The 22639-nt window shown below is 38.2% G+C and overlaps 7 protein-coding genes across 10 annotated transcripts in view; 4 read left to right on the forward strand and 3 right to left on the reverse strand.

Annotated features, from left to right (window-relative positions):
- The window catches only part of LOC100638033 (mucin-3A-like), a 7373-nt gene extending 6817 nt beyond the window's left edge, over window positions 1-556 (reverse strand). For 2 of the 3 annotated variants that reach the window (XM_020005131.1, XM_020005126.1), the window contains exon 1: window positions 289-556. In XM_020005131.1, the coding sequence (XP_019860690.1) occupies window positions 289-398 (110 nt within the window). In that variant the 5' untranslated portion in view covers window positions 399-556. The remainder of the gene's footprint in view (window positions 1-288) is intronic. The other variant, XM_003383388.3, reaches the window with a different exon arrangement.
- A 58-nt stretch (window positions 557-614) lies between these two features.
- Window positions 615-3420, forward strand: LOC105316414 (anthrax toxin receptor 2-like). Its single transcript, XM_020005149.1, has 17 exons — window positions 615-770; window positions 864-938; window positions 1002-1073; window positions 1118-1199; window positions 1254-1352; window positions 1408-1476; window positions 1540-1617; window positions 1714-1876; window positions 1930-1999; window positions 2046-2139; window positions 2186-2290; window positions 2345-2530; window positions 2581-2685; window positions 2733-2792; window positions 2843-3024; window positions 3114-3170; window positions 3226-3420. Exons 1-17 carry the CDS (start codon window positions 652-654, stop codon window positions 3332-3334), a joined length of 1725 nt encoding a protein of 574 aa, XP_019860708.1. The 5' UTR covers window positions 615-651; the 3' UTR covers window positions 3335-3420.
- An 11-nt stretch (window positions 3421-3431) lies between these two features.
- LOC105316415 (lysoplasmalogenase-like protein TMEM86A) lies at window positions 3432-4261 on the reverse strand. The gene has a single exon (XM_011411276.2). The coding sequence runs from the start codon at window positions 4155-4157 to the stop codon at window positions 3453-3455; it is 705 nt and encodes a 234-aa protein (XP_011409578.1). The 5' UTR covers window positions 4158-4261; the 3' UTR covers window positions 3432-3452.
- A 1775-nt stretch (window positions 4262-6036) lies between these two features.
- Window positions 6037-8120, forward strand: LOC105316416 (tripartite motif-containing protein 3-like). The gene has a single exon (XM_011411277.2). The coding sequence runs from the start codon at window positions 6051-6053 to the stop codon at window positions 8058-8060; it is 2010 nt and encodes a 669-aa protein (XP_011409579.1). The 5' UTR covers window positions 6037-6050; the 3' UTR covers window positions 8061-8120.
- A 78-nt stretch (window positions 8121-8198) lies between these two features.
- On the forward strand, window positions 8199-10214 carry LOC105316417 (tripartite motif-containing protein 3-like). The gene has a single exon (XM_011411278.1). It carries the CDS (start codon window positions 8199-8201, stop codon window positions 10212-10214), a length of 2016 nt encoding a protein of 671 aa, XP_011409580.1.
- Window positions 10215-10356: 142 nt separating this feature from the next.
- On the forward strand, window positions 10357-16649 carry LOC100638160 (HBS1-like protein). 2 transcript variants are annotated; one of them, XM_011411250.2, is made up of 19 exons: window positions 10357-10473; window positions 10521-10589; window positions 10647-10847; window positions 12486-12573; window positions 12624-12744; window positions 12807-12876; window positions 13171-13252; window positions 13335-13418; window positions 13550-13667; window positions 14529-14675; window positions 14759-14833; window positions 14890-14995; window positions 15051-15119; window positions 15224-15328; window positions 15484-15574; window positions 15691-15799; window positions 15854-15954; window positions 16077-16221; window positions 16543-16649. In XM_011411250.2, exons 1-19 carry the CDS (start codon window positions 10431-10433, stop codon window positions 16549-16551), a joined length of 1833 nt encoding a protein of 610 aa, XP_011409552.2. In that variant the 5' UTR covers window positions 10357-10430; the 3' UTR covers window positions 16552-16649. The 2 variants fall into 2 exon arrangements, with proteins under 2 accessions (XP_011409552.2, XP_019860783.1); XM_020005224.1 differs by lacking the exons at window positions 12486-12573; window positions 12624-12744; window positions 12807-12876; ... (11 more) ...; window positions 16077-16221; window positions 16543-16649 and adding an exon at window positions 10977-12397.
- Window positions 16650-16866: 217 nt separating this feature from the next.
- LOC100632395 (calcium/calmodulin-dependent protein kinase type II delta chain-like) lies at window positions 16867-22415 on the reverse strand. Its single transcript, XM_003383344.3, has 14 exons — window positions 22215-22415; window positions 22052-22146; window positions 21645-21704; window positions 21521-21575; window positions 20903-21041; window positions 20610-20709; window positions 19403-19581; window positions 18958-19080; window positions 18493-18625; window positions 18290-18442; window positions 18061-18148; window positions 17904-17998; window positions 17570-17678; window positions 16867-17226 (listed from the first exon to the last, which is right to left on the reverse strand). The coding sequence occupies exons 1-14, from the start codon at window positions 22277-22279 to the stop codon at window positions 17127-17129; spliced, it is 1494 nt and encodes a 497-aa protein (XP_003383392.1). The 5' UTR covers window positions 22280-22415; the 3' UTR covers window positions 16867-17126.
- Between the last annotated feature and the right edge of the window lie 224 nt (window positions 22416-22639).

Genomic DNA, 22639 nt, shown 5'->3' on the forward strand with positions numbered 1-22639 from the left:
ATCGAAATGATTACTGTAGGGAGAAAGGCGTTAGTTTCCCCAAGTATATAAAATCACAAGCATAACTATCCCAGAGAGGGTAAGCCCTAGCTAAGATGTGTGACAATGCATGTATAACTCAATATTGTTATTAGTGCCCAGATCTTCGTGTCTTCCAGCCACACGTCTCAAAACTGAACGGTATGTGCATGCAATCACAAAATTAATATTGATACATTATATAGAACTCATGTTTTTTAAACAGGCAGAACAGTCTTTCTCTCTCACACACAAATACATACAAATAACCTTATCTCTGAGGTTCCAGAGCTATCCCATCGCACTTCGAATACAGAATCATTCGACCAGGAATAATGAAAGCAGAGGAAAAGGAAGAGCAACTGGCCTCTTAACCCCATCGAAACTATGACTGAGAGCAAAAGAAATGAAAAGTCAAATGATGTTTCAAGAGAATGGAGAGATATTATAGACTACGTAACCTATGATCTTGTCACACCTGTAGTCCCACAGGTGTTAGTAGTAGTTCGTAGATGTTAGATCGATCTAGTATCGATGTTTCGTGAGGTACCGGTCCGGTTATGGTGTGGTATCACGTGATACTTTGCGTAGCTAGTTAGCAGCCAGCTCCACCCTAGATCTGATATTGCAGAAATGTTCCAGGTACTATGCTTCTTGTTTTTGCTCTCTCCTGCCATCACAGTTAATGGGCAAGTTGACAGCGATGTCCCACAATGCAGAGGTATCTTTGATTTCTACTTTGTATTGGACAGGTTAGCTGCAACTGGTTATGCACAAACAGTCTTGCTATGCACTTGTAAACTATCAGCTTTACTTTACATATCATAATAATGTGTTATCTATAGTTCTGGTAGTGTCGGTGGAAACTTTGCAACTGAAATAGTTCCTTTCGTGAAAAATGTATCAGTCAATTTTGTGAAGTATGCCTACTATAGATAGATTTTAGCTATAATATTTAATTAATATACGAATCTTCCTTCCAGCCCAAATTTCCGACTGTCATTTATCACATTTGCATCTAATAGTCTCATACTTCTTGACCTAACATCAAATAGGTAAATTTGAGCGTGTTACGGAATAATCATTTATATAAATACAGAACACAAATAGAAACTGGTATTAAAAGACTTGAGTCTCACACTGTTGGTGGAGGAACAAACCTATCCCCTGGACTAAGCATGGTATAACCCCACAGAGATTACTTGATAATAATAATGAGTATTAATATTATACAGGTCAATAATCAAATGGATAGTCTTGGAGGTGATACGGCAAGTGTTGTGCTGATACTTACCGATGGGGAAATAGGTGATCAAACAGCAACTATTAATGAAGTGAGCAAACATCTGAATTACTGAGCCTAATGTGGAGTGCATAAATGTATAATAGGCTTCTAAAATTCGTCAAAAAGGAGGATCAATTTTTGCTATAGGCATTGCTAATGCAAACAGAGAGCAGGTAAAAATATAACCAAAAAATTTACAGAAATAAATTATATTGTTATTCTATTGCTATCAATAGTTGCTTGGTCTGGTGACTGATGAGAAAGAATTGTTTATTGGTAGTGACTTCCAATATTTGACAACAATTATAAATCAGGTGCCGGTACATTCATTGACTTACAAAAAGCTCATACTTTGATTGCACACTGCATGCATTTACCTGCATGTATGTACATGCATGTACACAATATAGGTCATCAATGACACATGCATTGAGATATTAGGAGCTAATCCTACCCAAATATGCACTAATCAAGAGGGGCTGACAACAACACTGACTGGACAAGGATTCACTAACACTTTCAATTCTAATTCCACTGCTTGTCGTTTTATATACAACGAGACACAATTTGAAAGTAAGATTAATTTTATTAGTCCAATTATTATAATACTTTATTAATGTGTATAGTTACTAAACCAGTGGGCAATATACAATATGACAGAATAGTCTGTTCTTTGCCGAATTTCGAAACTTCACAGTAAGTAGTAAGTTACACTATAGACTGCTATGTAACAGCAATATAGGGACATTTTGCTTCAAGTGACACTTAATGGAATTTCATTCATTTCAAGCAATGTTACAATATCAGCTCAAGATTGTACGCCTACCACAGGAACAGTATGCATAAAAATGGTTAGATATACTGATAACATTTTTCAAATAGTCTCCAAATGCTGGCTTGGCAGTTGGCCTGACATTTAGCATGCTGGCTCTTCTAATACTCATTGCTTTGCTTGCATTGTGGTTTTTTATACCTTTGCTAACTGGAGTAGGTTCTAATTAATATTTTGCCAATTTTATACATTAATTTTGGCTACTATAGAAAATTATTTCATTGCCAAAAAAGGCTGATCCTGAAACGCCAGCTGATCCAACTCCACCTCAAAAGTGGTCAACGGTTGATGCATCTTATTATGGAGGAAGGGGATCTGGTGGAATAACGCCAATGAAAGTTCAATGGGGAGACAAAGGAGCTACTATTGAGGGCTCAAGGCTAACAGCTGCAAAAGTAGATCAATACTCATTGTTATAAAAACAATGTAAAGTAACACATTTTAGGATGCCAAAGAAGTGGATGTTATTACTGGAAGTATGGCTCAAGAAAATGATAGAGCTGGAGCTAAAAAACCATCTTTGTTTGAAAGAATAAAAGAAAGAATAAAGGTATTGCTTTGTGCAATGGTAAAACTTAATTATTTATTTACATAAAGACATGGCTTTTATCGTTTTACTTCACAATATCTTCTATAAGGCCAATTAGAGGGCCCGAGGTATGAATTCAAGCATTCACATAACTATTATAGTACTAATCATTTTTTAGGGTAATATAATGTGGTGTCCATACCACTATATAACTACTCAAAGACAATATGCTACCGGCTCTGATCCTCTTCCTATGGCAAACTCAAAACCAACGTCAAGCATTGCTAGGAACAGCCATCACACAGATGTCAACTCTAACACAAACACAGGGAAACAAGCTAAAATAACCAGAGCTGCTAGGTATAGTTGGACTACTGTATATATGCTTTGTTGCTCTATTGATTTTATTGTATGTACATTAAAAGCATACTTTTAATTGTATTGAATAGTACTAGCAGCCCAGGTGGTAATAATTCCCCTATACCTGTATCAACTGAATCTCCAAGGTATGATAGTCAACACACTCAATAATTGATATAATTCTGCCACTTGTTTTAACAGACGTCCAGCACCACCAGTACCTTCACGCTCTAATACTCTTCCAGCCAGACCACCGAGACCCACTGCCCCAACAAAAACTAGTACCTTGCAAGTTGCAACAAACGAATGATTGATTAATAGTTTTTTTTAAATACTTTGTTAGTTTGTGTAAAGTACATTTATAATTACAATGATTGTTACATTGTCAAAAAATAAGTATATGAAAAATAATCCAGTTCACAAATGTGTCAATCATTGTAAATGTGTGAAAAGACTATCAGGAGCTGTGCTGCGTAATAAGTGATCATGACAAACTCTTTAGCAAGAAAACTCGAAAGAGGTCCTCTCCACAAATTCATCGAGATCGTCACATCGGAAACATAGAAAAGACAAGCCCCCACACCACCAGCCAGTGTAACCACAGAGACATATTTCTGTACTTGCATAACAGCAGACCACGCCATCAACGTTATGAGGATTGTGTAAATCAAGGCAAGGACTGATAGGCCACACGTCATCTTTGAAACAAGATAAGCGTATATGGCAATAGAGATACAACCAATACAAAGAAGGCTGATTAGCTCTGGAGAACGGACTTGAGTAAAGAGGAAGCCTTCATCAGAAAAAGTGAAGGCATAAAAGCCTTGAGCAACTGCAAAGGACAAGATCCCATACATAAAAAGCGATTTATAGCAGAGATATATGTCACCCATTAGAGAGAATATAACACCCATTGTTACCATGGAGAGTTTCTGAACGTAGTATGGAGACTTTATGTTAAAAGGAGCAGCGTATTTCATACTAACAGAGATGAGGCAGAACAGTAGTGCAAAGAGGGGCAGTATTTTGAAGAGTGCTTTAAGATGGCGGTAGTTGCTCCTTATTATGAAGAACAAGTAAAAGCAGCTGAGAGCACCGTAGACAAGAGATGCAATCTGGTGAACTGTCTCCATCTTTTAGTTTGGGTACTATAGCAGCCTTCACAAATCCAACTGAGTCTGAGATCTGAGACAAGATTCGAATTTTAGCCCACTACACTTTAAGCCTAATGGGCGTGGCAGGACCATAAAATTGTGTAAAAAACATTTCTTTTATTCCAATAAAAGTGAGACAATAATACAATAAAACCCAGCATAGTTGGTTACAGTCAGAATTGGAGAGTCGAGTATGTCAAAAGTAATTTTCCCTCTCCTTGAGCTAGTCACCAGCACTACCAGTTCCCCTACATAAAACATTGAGGCACCAAACACACCCAAAGCCCCATGAAATGTTGCCCCATTTAACTGAATCAATGTAACAGAAAACCACGATATCAGCATTGATAACAAAACTTGCATTAACATCAGGGAAAAGAAAATATCTCTCTTTAGCTTCTGAAGAGAGTAAATTGCAGCAAGAGCAGAAACGAATCCAAACAGGTGAAGTGATATTATCTCAGACACTGTGATGTACGGGATGATCTGACCATCAAATGAAAAAATGCAAATGAGAAAACCATAGGCTACAATGATTGAAATCATCTTGTAAAGTGACATTTTGCAGTAGATGTAGACATCCCCTATCACTACAAACAGTATCGCCCAGACTGTTTTGTTCATTTTCATGAAGTAATATTGTGTGGTGTTCTCTATGGGCTTGTACTGATCCAGGTATGTCATGATTGCTATGAGAGAGAGGAGTGGTAGGACTCTAAAAATCACTTTAAAAAGTGGACTCCTGTTGCTTTTGACTGCATAAAAGAGATATAAGCCACACAGTGAGCCATAGAGCACTGAACAGATTTGAATGGAAGGATACATTGTGAAAATTGACTGAAAGAACTCGCTGAAACTGGACAAGATCCGCCCTATAGCTGAAAGAGGGTGTGGCTCAAATTAAAATTACAAAATCCATTAAAATTAAATTAATGGTCAAAATGAATTTAACAACAATTAAAAGAAAACAAAAGGGCTTATATATAGTTTCAAAGAAAACAGAATTACTCTATCCCCGTACAAAAACAATTCAAGTCTCTAAATCACCATGGTGGAATTAAAGAGGAGCAACATAGCTGCGTAGCTCAATCCCATGCAAATGGTATCATAATGCTTGAAAGGAATGCGCCAGGTTCCAATAGCCCTCAGGACATCAGAAACATAAAGAAATACACTGCCAATAGTGCCCAAATAAAGCATTGGTATCTCCTTCCTTGAGAGAAGCGAAAATTGAATGGATACAAGAGTACTCAGTAAGACCAACTGTGCGAGGAGAAGGGGTACATACCAGGTTGGTATCCGGGACAATACATACAGGAATACGAGGACTGAGAGAAGCAAGAGGACACCAAGTACTGCATAATCGGCGTTAGCGTAGTCCTTGTAGAGTTGAAAACTTGAGCTAAACCCGTAAATGAAAATACCCAGTGCGACTATGTAGCTAATGTAACCATAACCAACGAGAGAGCCAAACTCAAGATACACCCAGCTCATGCAATAAAATACCATCCCGCCTCCTAGCGTGTAGACCCTTGGGAGAAAATCAGGGTTTTTAATGGAGAGTACTTTGCCGTCAGCGAGACGGGAGGCAGCAGCACCAAAGAGTATTCCGAAAGGGAGGGCTTTGAAAATGACACGATTTGCCTTGTCTGGACTCAAACGCATCTTGAAAAGAAAGAGCCCGCACACCGAGACGTATAGAAGAGAGAAGAGCCACGGAGAGGCCGTGAATTGAGGAGGAGATACGAAACTCATGAGCATTCCCATAAGACCAGGACGTCTTTGACATTGTCCAGACATGTTGGAAAATGAAAGTAGGTGTGGTTCTGTAGGCGTGACATATCCTAACCACACCTTCTTTAATTGTTCAAAATGGCGGCTAGGGCAAATGCTGATATTTCTGAAATCCTGACGTGCTCTGTCTGTTTTGATGATTATAAAGATCCAAGGACTATATCTTGTGGTCACTCCTTTTGTTTACGTTGCCTAGAGTCTATATCTGATGGAAAGATGGTCTTTGAATGTCCTGTCTGCAGGACAGAGACTGCTGTTCCTGAAGGCGGAGTGTCTCAATATATCATTACCTTTGCCTTGAAGTCACTAAAAGATGCTGTAGAGAGGACAGAAGGGGAGGAAGAGTATCATTTCTACTGTGAGAAGTGCCGCGAGCTTCTCACATATCAAACGGCTGCTACAACTCATCAAGGTCACAAATATCACAATATTCAAGTCTCGTACGCTAATCATTTAGAAGCACTCAAAAAATCTCTCATTTGTCTAAGGGCGAGAACAGAAGACGTGGCGGCTGATAGGGAAGTCTTGCTTCAAGTGGAGAGTGACATTCTCAAGCAGAAAGAACAAATAAGAGAAGAGATAGTTACAGTATCGGATGAAATTATTAATGCAGTTCGAAAAGCAACGCAGCAAAAATTAGCCCAACTTGACAAAATATTTGACAAAAAAATGGAGACAGCAACGCAGCAGCGACAAGAATCTGATGAAATGTTAAAGACTTTTGTTGGCATCCAAGAAGAAGTGGAACACAAGCTTAGCACCAGTTCGTGCTGTCAGCTTTTGTCAAAGAAGAAAGAAATCTCAGAGCAGATCCATTCCGCCATGACAAAAGAAAAGAATTTTAAACCTAAAGAAAAGGCAAACGGGAAGTTTGTTAGGAATTCTTCCTTGGTCAGTTGTTCTCAAAATATTGGCTATCTTTTCCCCAAGAGTAGTCCTAGATACTCTGTAAAACATGACCCCGTCATTATGGCTGGTCGGCCTTCTACTTTTACAGTCTCCTTTAGTCCTTTGTATCCTCCATATGATTCATCTCCTCCCATAAAATGTACTTTGACCTCTTGCGATACTAGAAATGCCACTACCACTGTTTGTGACGTTGGAAAGGTACAAGGTTTCTCTCATTCTTTTGAGGTGGTTCCTATCGATCGCGGGGAACAACTGCTAACTATTACAACTGATGACATGTTGACAGCCCAAAAGCACGATACTTTTATTGCTCATCCTTCCCCTCATATGAGAGGCAGACCTCTAAAAGAAATAAAGAATCTTAAGAAACCAATTGGAATAGCAATTACGAAAAATGGAGGCTTGATTGTTGTTAACCAAGGCTCAAACAGCATTGAGTTCATTAATGATACTGGCAGAGTTTCAAGAGATATTAAATTTACGGATCCTCATGGCATTGCTCTTACTGATGATGAAGCTTATTTCGTTGTTACTGATAAGCATTCTGTAAGGCTGATAAAGAAGCAGAGTGGAAATGTGATTGCAATTGCAGGTGGAGAAAAGAAAGGATATAAGCGTAATCTGTTCAATAATCCGACTGGTGTTGCTATAAACCCAATGACCAAGCAGATATATGTAGCAGACACTGATAATCACAGGATTGTAGTCTTAAATGAAATGGCTCTAACAAGAGTCACTGAGTTTGGAAAGAAAGGCTCTTCCTCGGGTACTTTTGATGAACCCATGGGTATGGAATTCAACACAGATAAATTATACATAGTGAATAATGGCTCCAGTTGTATTGATGTCTACTCTGCCATTGATCATAATCCTCTTTTTAGAATAGGAGCTTCTCCTAGCCCTCTTAGTTATGAAGGTCTGAGTTGCCCTTCTTCCCTCACCATTGATGCTTTTGGCTACATGTATATCACTGAAGTGACAGCACCTATATTTAGCTTCAAGAGTAATGCAATCAGTCGCATATCTATCTACAAAACTGATGGTCAGTTTGTGAGGAGCTTTGGTGGGAAAGGAAGAACTGAAGAAAGCTTTTACGATCCAAGTGGGATTGCCATTGACCGCAGAGATGGAACCCTTTATGTGTGTGATACTGATAATAATAGAATTGTACTTTTATAAGCATTGGTGTATTATACAGTCAGGAGCACTCGTTTTTAGTTAACTTAATTTTTCATTTTTTTTAGTTTCAAGACATCTTGGAAAATTAAAGTAGGTGTGGTTTGGCATATTCTAACCACACCTTCTTGAATGTTCAAAATGGCGGCTAGGGCCAATGCTGATATTTCTGAGCTGCTGACATGCTCTGTCTGTTTTGATGATTATAAAGATCCAAGGACCATACCTTGTGGTCACTCCTTTTGTCTACATTGCCTAGAGTCTATATCTGATGGAAAAATGGTCTTTGAATGTCCTGTTTGCAGAGCAGAGACTGCTGTTCCAGAAGGTGGAGCTTCTCAATATGTCATTGCCTTTGTCTTAAAGTCACTAAAAGATGCCGTAGAGAGGACAGAAGGGGAAGAAGATTATCATTTCTACTGTGAGAAGTGCCACGAGCTTCTCACATATCAAATGGCTGCTACAACTCATCAAGGTCACAAATATCACAATATTCAAGTCTCGTACGCTAATCATTTAGAAGCACTCAAAAAATCTCTCATTCGTCTAAGGGTGAGAACAGAAGACATGGCGGCTGATAGGGAAGTCTTGCTTCAAGTAGAGAGTGACATTCTCAAGCAGAAGGAACAAATAAGAGAAGAGATAGTTATAGTATCGGACGAAATTATTGATGCAATTCGAAAAGCAACGCAGCAAAAATTAGTCCAACTCGATGAAATATTTGACAAAAAAATGGAAATAGCAATGCAGCAGCGACAAGAATCTGACGAAATGTTAAAGACTTTCGTTGGGATCCAAGAAGAAGTGGAACACAAGCTTAGCACCAGTTCGTGCTGTCAACTTTTGTCAAAGAAGACAGAAATCTTAAAGCAGATCCATTCAGCTACATGCATGATGAAAAAAAAGGATTTTAAACCTAAAGAAAAGGCAAACGTGAAATTTGTTAGAAATTCTTCCTTAGTCAGTAGTTCTCAAAATATTGGTTATCTTTTCCCCAAGAGTAGTCCTAGTTACTCTGTGGGACATGACCCCCTTGTTATGGCTGGTCTGCCTTCTACTTTTACAGTCTTTTTTAATCCTTCTCATCCTCCATATGATTCAACTCCTTCCATACAATGTACTTTGACCTCTTGTGATACTGGAAATACCACTACCACTGTTTGTGACTTTGGAAAAGTACAAGGTTTCTCTCATTCTTTTGAGATGGTTCCTGTCGATCGCGGGGAACAACTGCTAACCATTACAACTGATGACATGTTGACAGCCCAAGAACCCATTACTTTTATTGCACATCCTTCCCCTTATATGAGAGGCAGACCTCTAAAAGAAATAAAGAGTCTTAAGAAACCAATTGGAATAGCAATCACGAAAAATAACACCTTGATCGTCGTTAACCAAGGCTCAAACAGCATTGAATTTATTGATGACTCTGGCAGAGTTTCATGTGATATTAAATTCACAGATCCTCATGGCATTGCTCTTACTGATGATGAAGCTTATTTCATTGTTACTGATAAGCATTCTGTTAGACTAATAGAAACACTGAGTGGTAATGTGATTGAAACTGCAGGTGGAGAAAAGAAAGGATATAAGCGTAATCTGTTCAGTAATCCAACTGGAGTTGCTATAAACCCAATGACCAAGCAGATATATGTAGCAGACACTGATAATCACAGGATTGTAGTCTTAAGTGAAATGACTCTGACAAGAGTCACTGAGTTTGGAAAGAAAGGCTCTTCCTTGGGTACTTTTGATGAACCCATGGGTATGGAATTCAACTCAGATAAATTATACATAGTGAATAATGGCTCCAGTTGTATTGATGTCTACTCTGCCATTGATCATAAACCTCTTTCTAGAATAGGAGCTTCTCCTACCCGTCTTAGTTATGAAGGCCTGAGTCGCCCTTCTTCTCTCACCATTGATACTTTTGGCTACATTTATATCACTGAAGTAACAGCACCTATATTTAGCGTCAAGAGTTCTGCAATCAATCGCATATCTATTTACAAGACTGATGGTCAGTTTGTGAGGAGCTTTGGTGGGAAAGGAAGAACTGAAGAAAGCTTTTACGATCCAAGTGGGATTGCCATTGACCGCAGAGATGGAACCCTTTATGTGTGTGATACTGATAATAATAGAATTGTACTTTTATAAGCACCGGTGTATTATATACTCGTTTTTAGTTTGCCTCTGTTTATTAAACATTTGATTTTTTACAATAATAATTTTTTGTTCCCAGCAAAAAAATAAATTAATAAAAATCACTCCGGGGTGGAGCTAGTTTATTAATAGAAGGCGTGGTATCATAAAAATGGCCTCCTTTTCATACATTACTTGTTCTTTTCTTTCCTCTCTTGTCATCCTCTCATAATGGCTAGACACAGGAATGTAAGGAGGCTAGACTTTGATGAAGGTATTTGCTTACTTCTAAGCATAATCTTATAATGTTTTTCTTTCTAGAGAGAGATTTCGGTGACATTTATGGCCGCTCTTTCGAGGATGAGGTTGCAATATCACCCGCTACTGCTTGTAAGTTAGTGTATGTGATGTATAGAAACACTTGATATCATGTCTCTCTTTCTCTAGCTCAGTTTATGTATCCACACGGTAATACTGGGATCGCTCTAAGCAGTTATATGAAGCCACACCCACTTGAGACGCAGTCAGAAAAGTTGCCATCATCAGCTGGAGCAAGTGGAGCACCTACTCAACCAAATCAACCCTCTCAACCGGCACTGCCCTCTCAATATCTAAGAAGTGAACCTTCAATAAAGAAGCCGGATAAAGGTAAATGTTAAATTATTATTGTTGTTAAAATTTATTAAAATATCTTTATTTGTATGTTTACCTCATCACTATTTGCGTGTTTTATTTCATCATAACTATATTTGTTTCTCTTCTTCTTGGTAAGGTAAGACTCTAATGTATTATTTATACCTAATTGTACTGTTGCTTCAATGGCGTCTGCTAAAAGTGGGAGTGATTTCATATCACTTGCAAAATCACGTGAAAATCCGACAAAAATATCTACTTGTCCTCCTAGTTTAGGAGAATTGATGAAGACACCATCTTCTGGGCCTCCTAGTTTAGGAGAATTAATGAAGACACCATCTACTGGGCCTCCTAGTTTAGGAGAATTAATGAAGACACCATCTACTGGGCCTCCTAGCTTAGGAGAATTAATGAAGACACCATCTTCTGGGCCTCCTAGTTTAGGAGAATTAATGAAGACATCATCTTCTGGGCCTACTAGTTTAGGAGAATTAATGAAGACATCATCTTCTGGGCCTACTAGTTTAGGAGAATTAATGAAGACATCATCTTCTGGGCCTCCTAGCTTAGGAGAATTAATGAAGACATCATCTGCTGGGCCTCCTAGCTTAGGAGAATTAATGAAGACATCATCTTCTGGGCCTCCTAGTTTAGGAGAATTAATGAAGACATCATCTTCTGGGCCTCCTAGTTTAGGAGAATTAATGAAGACATCATCTGCTGGGCCTCCTAGTTTAGGAGAATTAATGAAGACATCATCTGCTGGACCTCCTAGTTTAGGAGAATTAATGAAGACATCATCTACTGGACCTCCTAGTTTAGGAGAATTAATGAAGACACCATCTACTGGGCCTCCTAGTTTAGGAGAATTAATGAAGACATCATCTACTGGGCCTCCTAGTTTAGGAGAATTAATGAAGACATCATCTACTGGACCTCCTAGTTTAGGAGAATTAATGAAGACATCATCTTCTGGGCCTACTAGTTTAGGAGAATTAATGAAAACATCATCTGCTGGGCCTCCTAGTTTAGGAGAATTAATGAAGACATCATCTTCTGGGCCTCCTAGTTTAGGAGAATTAATGAAGACACCATCTACTGGGCCTCCTAGTTTAGGAGAATTGGTAAAGGAAAATATTGGTTTAGCTAAGGAACGAGATAAAGGGCAAGGATTTGTCGACTTGTCAGTTTTATTACGTAAAGCTCCTCAAAGTGATACCAAAAAATCTGCACTTGAATCATCTCATCTTTCTTCTCCTTCTCTTTCACTTGTCAATCCTCCAAGTGCTAAACCAATGTCAGGAGTGGGTGTGGTCATCTGTCGTCAAGGCAACAGATCGTCATTGCAGGGAATCACGGATAAAGTTATGTCAAGATTAAAAGAACAGTATTTTTTAGAGCCAAGGTTTAATTTCAGTACTCCATCCCCGGATGAACTAATCCTAACTGAACAGTCTAAAATATTTCACAAGTAGCTTTATAAGAATTTAGCAGTTATAATTTACATGTAGTGTTTTTTAATGCTTAATTTTTCACTTTATTTTATACAATAAATGAAAAAGTTATACATACTCCACATTTAACAACCTGTATTAGGCTTACATTTACTTATACAGTGTATGTGCGTGTTTAATGTGTGATTGTCTTTCATAGCAACTGCTCCAGTTGAGACTGTTACTATCAAGCAATCTCAATCCAATACAAAGATGGGCTTTATTACTCATCATCGCAGCAATATAGAGTTAGTCTATTTTTCCTTTCTTTCATATATCTCTCTCTCTCTCTCTTTAGCTCCAGTCCTGCTAGATCTCCCTCACCATCTGTTCTTCCTGGGCGGAGCACACCAACAACCACACCCATTAGGCAACCTCAGCTGACTCGGAGTTCATTAAAAGGAAAGCAATTACATTTAGTATGTGATTGTTGGCTTGACCTCCTGTTATTGTTGTTGTTATTGTTGTTGTTGTGACTTAGATTGATGTTTTAAGTGAGTATAAGAAGAGACAGGAATCAGAGAAACCGACCATCAATCTTGTAGTAATAGGTATCTACCTCCCTCTATCTCTTTGCTACCTTCTCTCTCTCTCTCTCTCTCTCCCTCTCTCTCCCTCCCTCTCTCCCTCCCTCTCCCTCCCTCCCTCTCCTCCCTCTCCCTCCCTCCCTCTCTCCCTCCCTCTCTCCCTCCCTCTCTCCCTCCCTCTCTCCCTCCCTCTCTCCCTCCCTCCCTCTCTCTCCCTCCCTCTCCCTCCCTCTCTCTCTCTCCCTCCCTCTCTCTCTCTCCCTCCCTCTCTCTCTCTCCCTCCCTCTCTCTCTCTCCCTCCCTCTCTTTCTTCTTTAGGTCATGTTGATGCTGGTAAGAGCACACTGATGGGTCACCTTCTCTTCCTGTTAGGTCACGTCTCCAAACGGACCATGCACAAGTACAATACTTCCCAGTCTAATCCTATACTACCTCTGATATTGACAGTAATACTATTGCTTGTTATTCTTATCTTATTAAAGGTATGAGACAGACTCGCAGAAACTTGGTAAGGCATCGTTTCTTTACGCATGGATACTGGATGAAACCGGAGAGGAGCGGAACAGGTGAATGACATATACATGTACATGCACATGTATATGTACATGTACACATGTAGCATTTCTTTTTTGTACACCATTTCTAATCAGACTTATACATACTTTATCTCTTTTTCTCTACTTTTTCTCGCTCTCAGAGGCATTACAATGGATATTGCCCAGCAGCAGTTTGAGACGGAGCATCTCAAGATTCATTTGTTGGATGCTCCTGGACACAGGGACTTTATACCAAACATGATCACTGGAGCAGCTCAGGTTATACTTCTGATACATATTAATGGCCTTATGCCATGTAGAAAGTTTGAGCTGATTCCAACTTACGTTTTTTTGAGTTATAAGCATTTTAAGAAATAGGCCAATTTTGGAGAAAATACCCTGTGCTATAGCCCATGGTTTTTTCCAAAAAATGGCTCCGAAATCACCCCCAATTTTTATTGCATTTTCTGATACATATTGATGCCCTTATGCTATATAGAAAGTTTGAGCTGATTTCGACTTAAATTTTTCGAGTTATGAACATTTTAAAAAATAGGCCAATTTCGGAAAAATACCCAAGGCTATAGCCCATGGTTTTTTTTCAAAAAATGGCTCCGAAATGACCCCCAATTTTTATTGCATTTTCTGATACATTATTGATGCCCTTATGCTATGTAGAAAGTTTGAGCTGATTCTGACTTAAAATTTTTATGTTATGGCCATTTTAAGAAAATGCCAAAATTTTGAAAAATACCCAAGGCTATATAGCCCATGGTTTTTTCCAAAAAATGGCTCTGAAATCACCCCCAATTTTTATTACATTTTCTGATACATATTGATGTCCTTATGCTATATAGAAAGTTTGAGCTGATTTCGACTTAAATTTTTTGAGTTATGAACATTTTTAAAAATAGGCCAATTTCGGAAAAATACCCAACGCTATAGCCCATGGTTTTTTCCAAAAAATGGCTCCGAAATCACCTCCAATTTTTATTACATTTTCTGATACATATTGATGCCCTAATGCTATATAGAAAGTTTGAGCTGATTCAGACTTAAATTTTTTGAGTTATGGTCATTTTAAATCACATTTCAAATGGATTATACACGAGTACATTTGCCCTATATGTTCTCTCATAGGCTGATGTTGCTGTTCTTGTTGTTGATGCTACAATCGGCTCATTTGAGTCAGGCTTTGAATCAGGTGGACAGACAAGAGAACACGCTTTACTTGTTCGCTCACTCGGCGTAACGCAACTGGTAGTCGCCATCAATAAGATGGACACGGTGAGTTTTTGAATTTTAACTCATAAATTATATCAATTATATTATAATTTATTATTATTATTATTAATTTATGTAATATTTAGGTCAGTTGGTCAAGGGAGAGATTTGATGAGATAGTGACGAAATTGAAATCATTTTTAAAACAAGGAGGATACAAGGTTACAATGAAACAAGCTCTTAATTCCTTTCATTAGTCTGTATTGGCTACATATAGGAAGGTGACATTACCTACGTACCATGCAGTGGCATGACTGGAGATAATTTGACATCAACGCTAACTGATTCGTGGTACAAGGGACCTTCACTAGCTCAATCTATTGGTTTGTTATAATTATGAATAATATTATTATTATTTTATTATTATTTCTTTTGTAGATAGGTTTAGGCCTCCTCCAAGACCAGTTGAGAAGCCTTTCAGATGTTGCATAGCCGATATATTTAAAGGTAGCATGATACATTATTTTTAATTTTTGGTACTACATAAATTTTGTGGTTTTTAACTCTCAGTAATTGCGTGCTAATGGATCACTATTATTAATTATTATTAGGTCAAGGGGCGGGTATTTGTGTAGCTGGTAAGATTGAATCAGGTTATGTCCAGTCTGGAGAGACTGTACTAGTGGTACCTGCAAATGAACTGACTTCAGTCAAGAGTAAGAGAGAGAGAGAGGGGGGGGGAAGAGAAGGAGAGAGAGCAAGAGAAAAGAAAAGATGAAGAGAGAAAGAGAGAGAGAGCAAGGAAGGAGGTCATTGTTTTTTATGATAAAGAAGGTGTGTCTAAGTTAGTTTTATTTCTATTACTATGAAGCTATATTCGGTGGAGATGATATCAGTGCTTGGGCTGTAGCTGGAGATCAAGTTGTGTTGACACTGATTGGAATCGACCAAACCAAGCTAGCGTATGTTTAGCATACAAACAAATACATGTAATCTTATTTATTTATTTATTTATTTATTCGTTTACTTATTTATTTATTCGTTTATTTATTTATTTATTCTTTATTTTCTCTCTCAGTTTGGGTAGTGTCCTGTGCTCTCCTGAAGCTCCTGTTAGCATCACTAGTTTAGTGAGGGCAAGGATCATCATCTTTAATATCGAGCTACCAATCACAGCTGGCTATCCAGTTAGCTCTCATTATATGCTCTATCCCTATACTTTCTCCCTCCTTTCTCTCCAGGTTATATTCCATTACCAGTCAGTGAGTGAGCCAGCTGTCATTAAGAAGCTTTTGAGTCAAGTAAGCAAGACATCAGGCGACGTAATAAGAAAGAAACCAAGGTTAGAATTGAAAGCACCTGAAGTATAAGAATCAGTTTAAGAGCTTTTCTGCTTCAACCATTTGTATTTATATGTGCACGTACAATGTAGATTCTTTTTTTGTTATTTTTTAAATTTTTTAGGTGTCTTACTAAGAATAGTTCTGCTATAGTTGAGATAGAGATCAGTCGTCCTCTCAGTTTGGAGCTCTACAGTGATTGCAAGGACCTTGGGAGGTTCATGCTCCGTTATGCTGGTAACACTGTAGCAGCTGGACTTATAATCAAAGTAATTAACCTATTATTACACAGTGTAAATTCCCTGTACTATAGCCCATGGTTTTTTCCAAGAATGGCTCAATTTTTATTACATTTTTGATGCATATTGATGTCCTTATGCCATGTAGAAAGTTTGAGCTGATTCCAACTTCAATTTTTTGAGTTATCACTTATTTAAAAATGGGTACTATTATTGAAAAAGGCAAAGCCTTTTGGGTTTTTTCAAAAAATGGCTCTAAAATCACCCTCAGTATTTATTGCATTTTAAAATACATATTGATACCCTGTGTGTGCACTTTTACCAATCAATAAAATAATTTTGCTTTTGTAGATATTATGATCAACCACGACCTTCACATCATATTTATTAAAGGACTGGTTCAATTAATAATGATTCCATCATTTATAATATGCTCATCTCCTCTCTCTCTCTCTCTATTTCTACAATTTTTGTTAATCAAAATTTATAAAATAAATTTTTGTCAATTACCTGCTAGTGTAGTTGTATGAACAAGCTAACCTCAATCTACACCTAGAGGGTGTAAATTAGCTGCAAACAAATCTACAAAAATTGTAACATAATTTATTTTTACAATTATTTCTATTTTTGGGTGGAGCCGTCACGCTTATAGGTAGCTATTGACTCAAATTCTAAAACTAAACTTTTTAAAAATTAATAATAATAGACATTATTATTAATTCTACAGAACTAAAAGTTAAAAACAAATAAACATGAGAAACAGAAAACGACAAAAAAAAAGAATAAAATTATTAGATGTAAAGTGAATATTGACGACGAAAATAATGAAAAATAATTATTATTGTAACAAAACTAGTTAAAAGTTAAGTATCCCAAAAATATTCCAATAATATCCTAATGATAATATGCTACGTCACTTGTGTGATCCCTGGCTACTACTGGGAAGAGCGATGAAAATGGACACACTTCCACTCATCATTGAGCTTCTTCCAGACACGAGTCTCATTTGAGACTTGACTGTACGGAGTACCTTGACTATATAAAAAAATAAAATAGGTATTATATTAATAAGACAGATATTTATTTATGTCTATCTCTAATAGTTTTAAAATAATATATATAGTCATCTAGGATACTTTGTTAGTATATCTCAGGATACTAAGCGCTATAGCAGCTAAGCTAAATATCCTGAGATAACCAGAAGTATACTGTTCTCGACTTCAAACAATACGGACTAATCTCGTTAGCCGCATATCAAAGGCTTTAGTGCATTCACTACAATAACATTTGGCAAAGGGCGAGTGTATCAAACTACTCCAAGAATGCAATAAATGATTACATACTTGAGCAAGTCTAAATTACTAAGTTATCAACTCACTTGTCTATAGATTGTGTTAAGCGAGTGTATGCTATGCAAGCAACACCTTCGGAAAGCATGTGAACCTTTGGCTTCAGGATATTGTTCTGTGTGGGCGTGTTGGCCTTCACTGTAAAGAATAGGAGAGTATTACACACAGGTACTTAGGTAGTAGTACACATAATAATAATTATAAAAACTGTTGGAGGGAGGGATTTTAAATATGTGACAGCAGCTGGAAGTGTTTCTAGGGCAGATATTGGAGTATTTTTTGTATTGCGAATGAATCGTAGCATGTACATGTACATGTACATGTACATGTACATGAATGTATTGCAATAATTATATTACTTACTGTTGTCAAAATAAAATTTGTGAAAGTCAAGGCCAGTCACCATCTGTGAACAAGCTTCAGGTTCAAAACTTGTCATTCCTTCACTGCACCTTTTACTAAAGGGAGAGAGAGGGAGGGGGAGGGAACATGAAGATGAGGAATGACACTCTTGTTTTACCTGTAGTCAGCAAAGTCTTTCTGCCCAATGCTGTTCAAGAGGAGCTGGGTAATATCTATGATCTCCTTCTCCTCAGGTGAATATTGGCCTAAAGAGAGAGGGGGGAGAGAGAGAGAGAAAGAGAGAGAGAGGAAAAGAAAGCACGAGGAAGACAAAAGGAAACAATTAATGGAGAGAAGAAATGAGGATGAGTAATACTAGTCACAAATACATGTTCAACATTGCCTACCTCCATTGCTATCAGGGTTGCTAGGCAACAGCGTAGCATTAGAAGTAGGAGTGGCACAAGTGTCTGCCTCCTCAATTAGTGTAAGGTTTTCAGGATTGGTGGGCGGGGACGCAAGATTAGAGGAACTGGTGGATGGGCTTCCAGTAGGTCTTACTACAGAGTAATATTGTAATACATTAGATTGGGCACTGTATGGTGATTACTGAATGCTGATGATCTTCTGGAGATTATCATTGCAGTGTGCATGGCTGCCTTGAGTTTCCTTCGAGCGTTAAACCTCTTGAGACCAGCAATGGTCTCCTGCCTGTGCATCATGGAAGCAACCTTGTCACGATTCTAGAGAGAGAGAGAGAGGGGGGAGAAAGAGGGGGGAGAGAGAGGGGGGAGAGAGAGGGAGAGAGAGAGAGGGAGAGAGAGAGGGAGGGGGAGAGGGAGAGAGAGAGGGAGAGAGAGAGGGAGAGAGAGAGGGAGGGGGAGAGAGAGAAGGAGGGGGAGAGAGAGGGGAGGCATCAGTACAACAGGTTCAACACAAATGCATGTATAAGTACATGTATTGCATATGCAAAACAAATTTAGAATTAGTAGTACAGTACATGTACATGTAATATACATGTACATGTACATGTAACAGTGAAATGTATACATGTAGAATAGAGAGTGTCAATTACTTTAATCCAAGGGTGTGACAGTGCTTGCTCAGCAGTGATGCGCTTATCAGGATCCATAGTTAACATGCCATCAATCAGCTTCTTAACCTCGTCAGTTACCGAATCCCATTCAGGACTCAGATACTACAAAAACATTCATTAATAATTTATTAATAATAATGGGTGTGGTAGAGACAGGTGGAGCATGCTCCCTCTTCTCCATTGTAAACAAAGTGAATTTGTAGAATGTAAATATTATTGCTCAATAGAAGTACTAGACAATTGTTGTTCCACTTCCATTTCCTGATTTAATTTATTTACCATATAAGGGCAACTGTGTCATCCAGCATCAGCTGAAGCTACACCTTTGTTCTTTCTTTTCTCTCCCCCTACTCTTAATATCTTGTCTTTATCACTCTCCCCCTCTCTCTTTTCCCCTCCCTCCCTCCCTCTCCCCCCCCCCTACCTCATATCTTCCTTGCTTTATTTGCTCAAACATCTTAGACTGGTCGTCGTCCCAGAAAGGAGGATACCCAACCAAGAGGATGTACAGGACAACGCCGCAAGCCCACAGATCCACAGCTTTATCGTAAGGTTCCTTACGTAGAACCTCAGGAGAGAGATACCCAGGGGTACCAGCAAACCCTGAAAGAAAAATTTAATAATACAGGCTGCTCCATAAAAAAGTATCATTATACCAAATACTTGGGTGTGATACATAAAGTACTATCAATAGTTTAATGCTAGTAGTAGGCTCATGAACTTGTGCTCAAATTTTTTGCTAATATTTCCTTCAAATGATTTATAATGTAATGGCTTCTAGTGTGTACACACCTATATTATGAACTTGATACATTGCATGCTCAGTAAATTTCATTAAGAGACATGAAAGTAATACTATAGCAGCAGTCATACAATTTTTAACTTAATACTAGGAATATGACATACATATACATGTACATATACACTACCTCCCTAACATTTAAGAGGCTGCTCACGTTGCTCACGTTAACACTTAGGCAACAACTGCTATTCTACCAAGTTTGAATCGACCAACCAGATTGCTTTATTACACACATGACCAGTCAAAAAAATTTCTGACCCTCTCCGGAAAATGCTAGCCTCTTTTAACAAGTTTGGGGTTTTAGATAAGTGGTCTTTCGCGGAACGCTGTCAATGTTCATTATTAGCGGAACGCTATCAATGCTCATTATTCTATCAACATGTGGCTTTGTTAGGTAAGTACTCCCTGGAGAACGCTATCAATCCTCATCACTAGTTATCAGCAGTGGTTTCTTTAGGTAAGTTGTCCTTTGCGGAACGTGAAGTAGATTCAACATCCTCCAGCTGCTAACTGCTTACAATAGTACAGGACAGAAGTAAACACTTATCCGTTGTTGTTGTAAGAACAAGTCTGTAAGAACACAGACACTCCCTCTCCCTTTATTGCTAGTGCATATAAACGTTAACAGGAGCATGTACACACGAGCATATTTGCATATCAACATTGTATATTGCTTATAGTCAAGAGTCAATGTACATGTATAATATTATAAGAAATTCTCCCCCCCCCTTTGTTTTGACCCTCTCCCACTTCTCTCTCTCCCTCGTCAGGACTTTTAGAAAGCCAATAGGTTCGTGTTATGTCAAATATTTAAAGAAACTCAACTCACCATAATAATGTTTCTTCTTTTCAGTCTCAACGGCTAATCCAAAGTCTGCCAGTTTAACCGAGGCGCCTGGTTTCTTTGAAGACAATAGCAAGTTCTCAGGCTATAAAATAAAAGAGAATATAATACATTGTAATTGAATCTAGCCCTTTACATGTACTTCATTCTCTCTCTCCCTCCCTCCCTTCCTCCTCTCTCTCTCTCTCCCTCATTCTCTCTCCCTCTCTCCCTCACTCTCTCTCCCTCCCTCCCTCTCTCCCTCCCTCCCTCTCTCTCTCTCCCTCACTCTCTCTTACCTTTATATCCCTGTGAATGATCCCCATTTTGTGGCAGTAGCTAACGCTGTCAAGGATTTGCTGGATGCAAGAGCTAGCATCTTTCTCAGAGTAAAACTCCCTGGCAACAATATCGTCAAATAACTCCCCGCCAGTAATCCTAAACAAAGAGGAGGAGGAAAGAGAAAAAAATTATAAGTGTGATCGCAACAATGACGTATTGTCAATTTGTAATGGGGTGCATTAATATTTTTCATAGTAGAAGCATTCAACGAGCCAAACAATCTCTGCAGCCATCCAAACAACACGACATTATAACAAGTACATGTAAATAAAATAAAAAATGTACACATGTATTGCACATTCAACATGGAATTGCATTATTTTCATACTAGAAGTATCATGGCTTCATGTACATGCACACAATGTTATATTAATAATACAAGCTGGATGGCTACATGTAATGTACATGTAATTCTAAAGAAAACAACAACATAATTTCAAAATATGCGGAGCAGCTGCTCTTCAAAAAAGAAATAACCATTATTATTATCATTATTATTATTATCATTGTTGTTGTTAATTTTGTTACTGTTACTATTATTATTGGATGATTGATTGGTACAGATTACTACTCACAAGTCAAATATCATGTATCGCACATGTCCTTCTTGAAAAACGTTGTGAAGCCGTACTATGAATGGAAAGAGAAAGAGAGAGAGGGGAGTGAAGTGAGAAGATACAATCGGTCCATTATTATTACCAATGTTGTTATGCTGAAGCATCCTACATATCTTGACTTCTCTTTCGAGCTTTTGAAGATCTACAAGAGAGAAAAAGAAGAGAGAGAGATAGGGATGAGTGGCAACATTACTAAAGGAAGCTATACTTTACTTTTCCTTGCAACAAAAACAAATCGGCACAAGGTCTATACAACAACTACACTAAGTATGATCATTAAATGCCAGAAAAGCATTTCCTTGATCAAGTCAATCTGAATGCATTTGAACATTCATCCCCCACAACATGTAGTACATGAATGACAGTCAAAACACACACACACACATATATTAGAATAACTTTGATAGCAAAGAATGCAACAAAGGCTCAGGACTTTGATTAGTACCAAGACAGTTGCAGTGGAAAGCCTTGCAGGCAGGGATTCATTACCTCTAGCACTGAGCCTCTTGGTGTTTATGATCTTAGCAGCATAGTCGACACCACTAGAAGTGTGTACGACCTTCCTAACGATGCTAAATGCTCCCCTATAAGTGAAGAGAGAAGAGGGAATAGGTTAACGGTGGCCCTAAATCAAAGGACAACTTTAACTTACTTTCCAAGGTCCTCCTTGACTTCAAATTGCTCCGAGAAAGCTTTGTCTTCTTTAATCCCAGTCATCGTCCTATCGGTGATTGGAGAAACAGTCGCCAGCTAGTCCTTCTTTTCTTCTTTTGGGTCCTCGTTCCAGTCACTCTCTCCTCAGCTCTCCAACAGGCTGGAGGGGAAGGTACTCGAGGATTTATTTGCGTACGTCACGTGATCCAGCTGACCTTCGCCCACGCATAACGAAGTCTTACTTTTTTAGGCGTGGGCGGGCTCGTGGCCACCTCGAAAAATGTTTACTCCTCTCAGTTTACTCAAATAACTCAACAGTTAATTATAGTTTATTAATCATACACAAGCAACAGTAGATGCACTATAGCCATGCAACATTTTTAAAAAGTATCAAATTAAGTTAGTGTCCCAATATTCTATTAA

Source organism: Amphimedon queenslandica, unplaced genomic scaffold (genome assembly GCF_000090795.2).
Source record: "Amphimedon queenslandica unplaced genomic scaffold, v1.1 AMPQUscaffold_13511, whole genome shotgun sequence".
NCBI lineage: Eukaryota > Metazoa > Porifera > Demospongiae > Haplosclerida > Niphatidae > Amphimedon > Amphimedon queenslandica.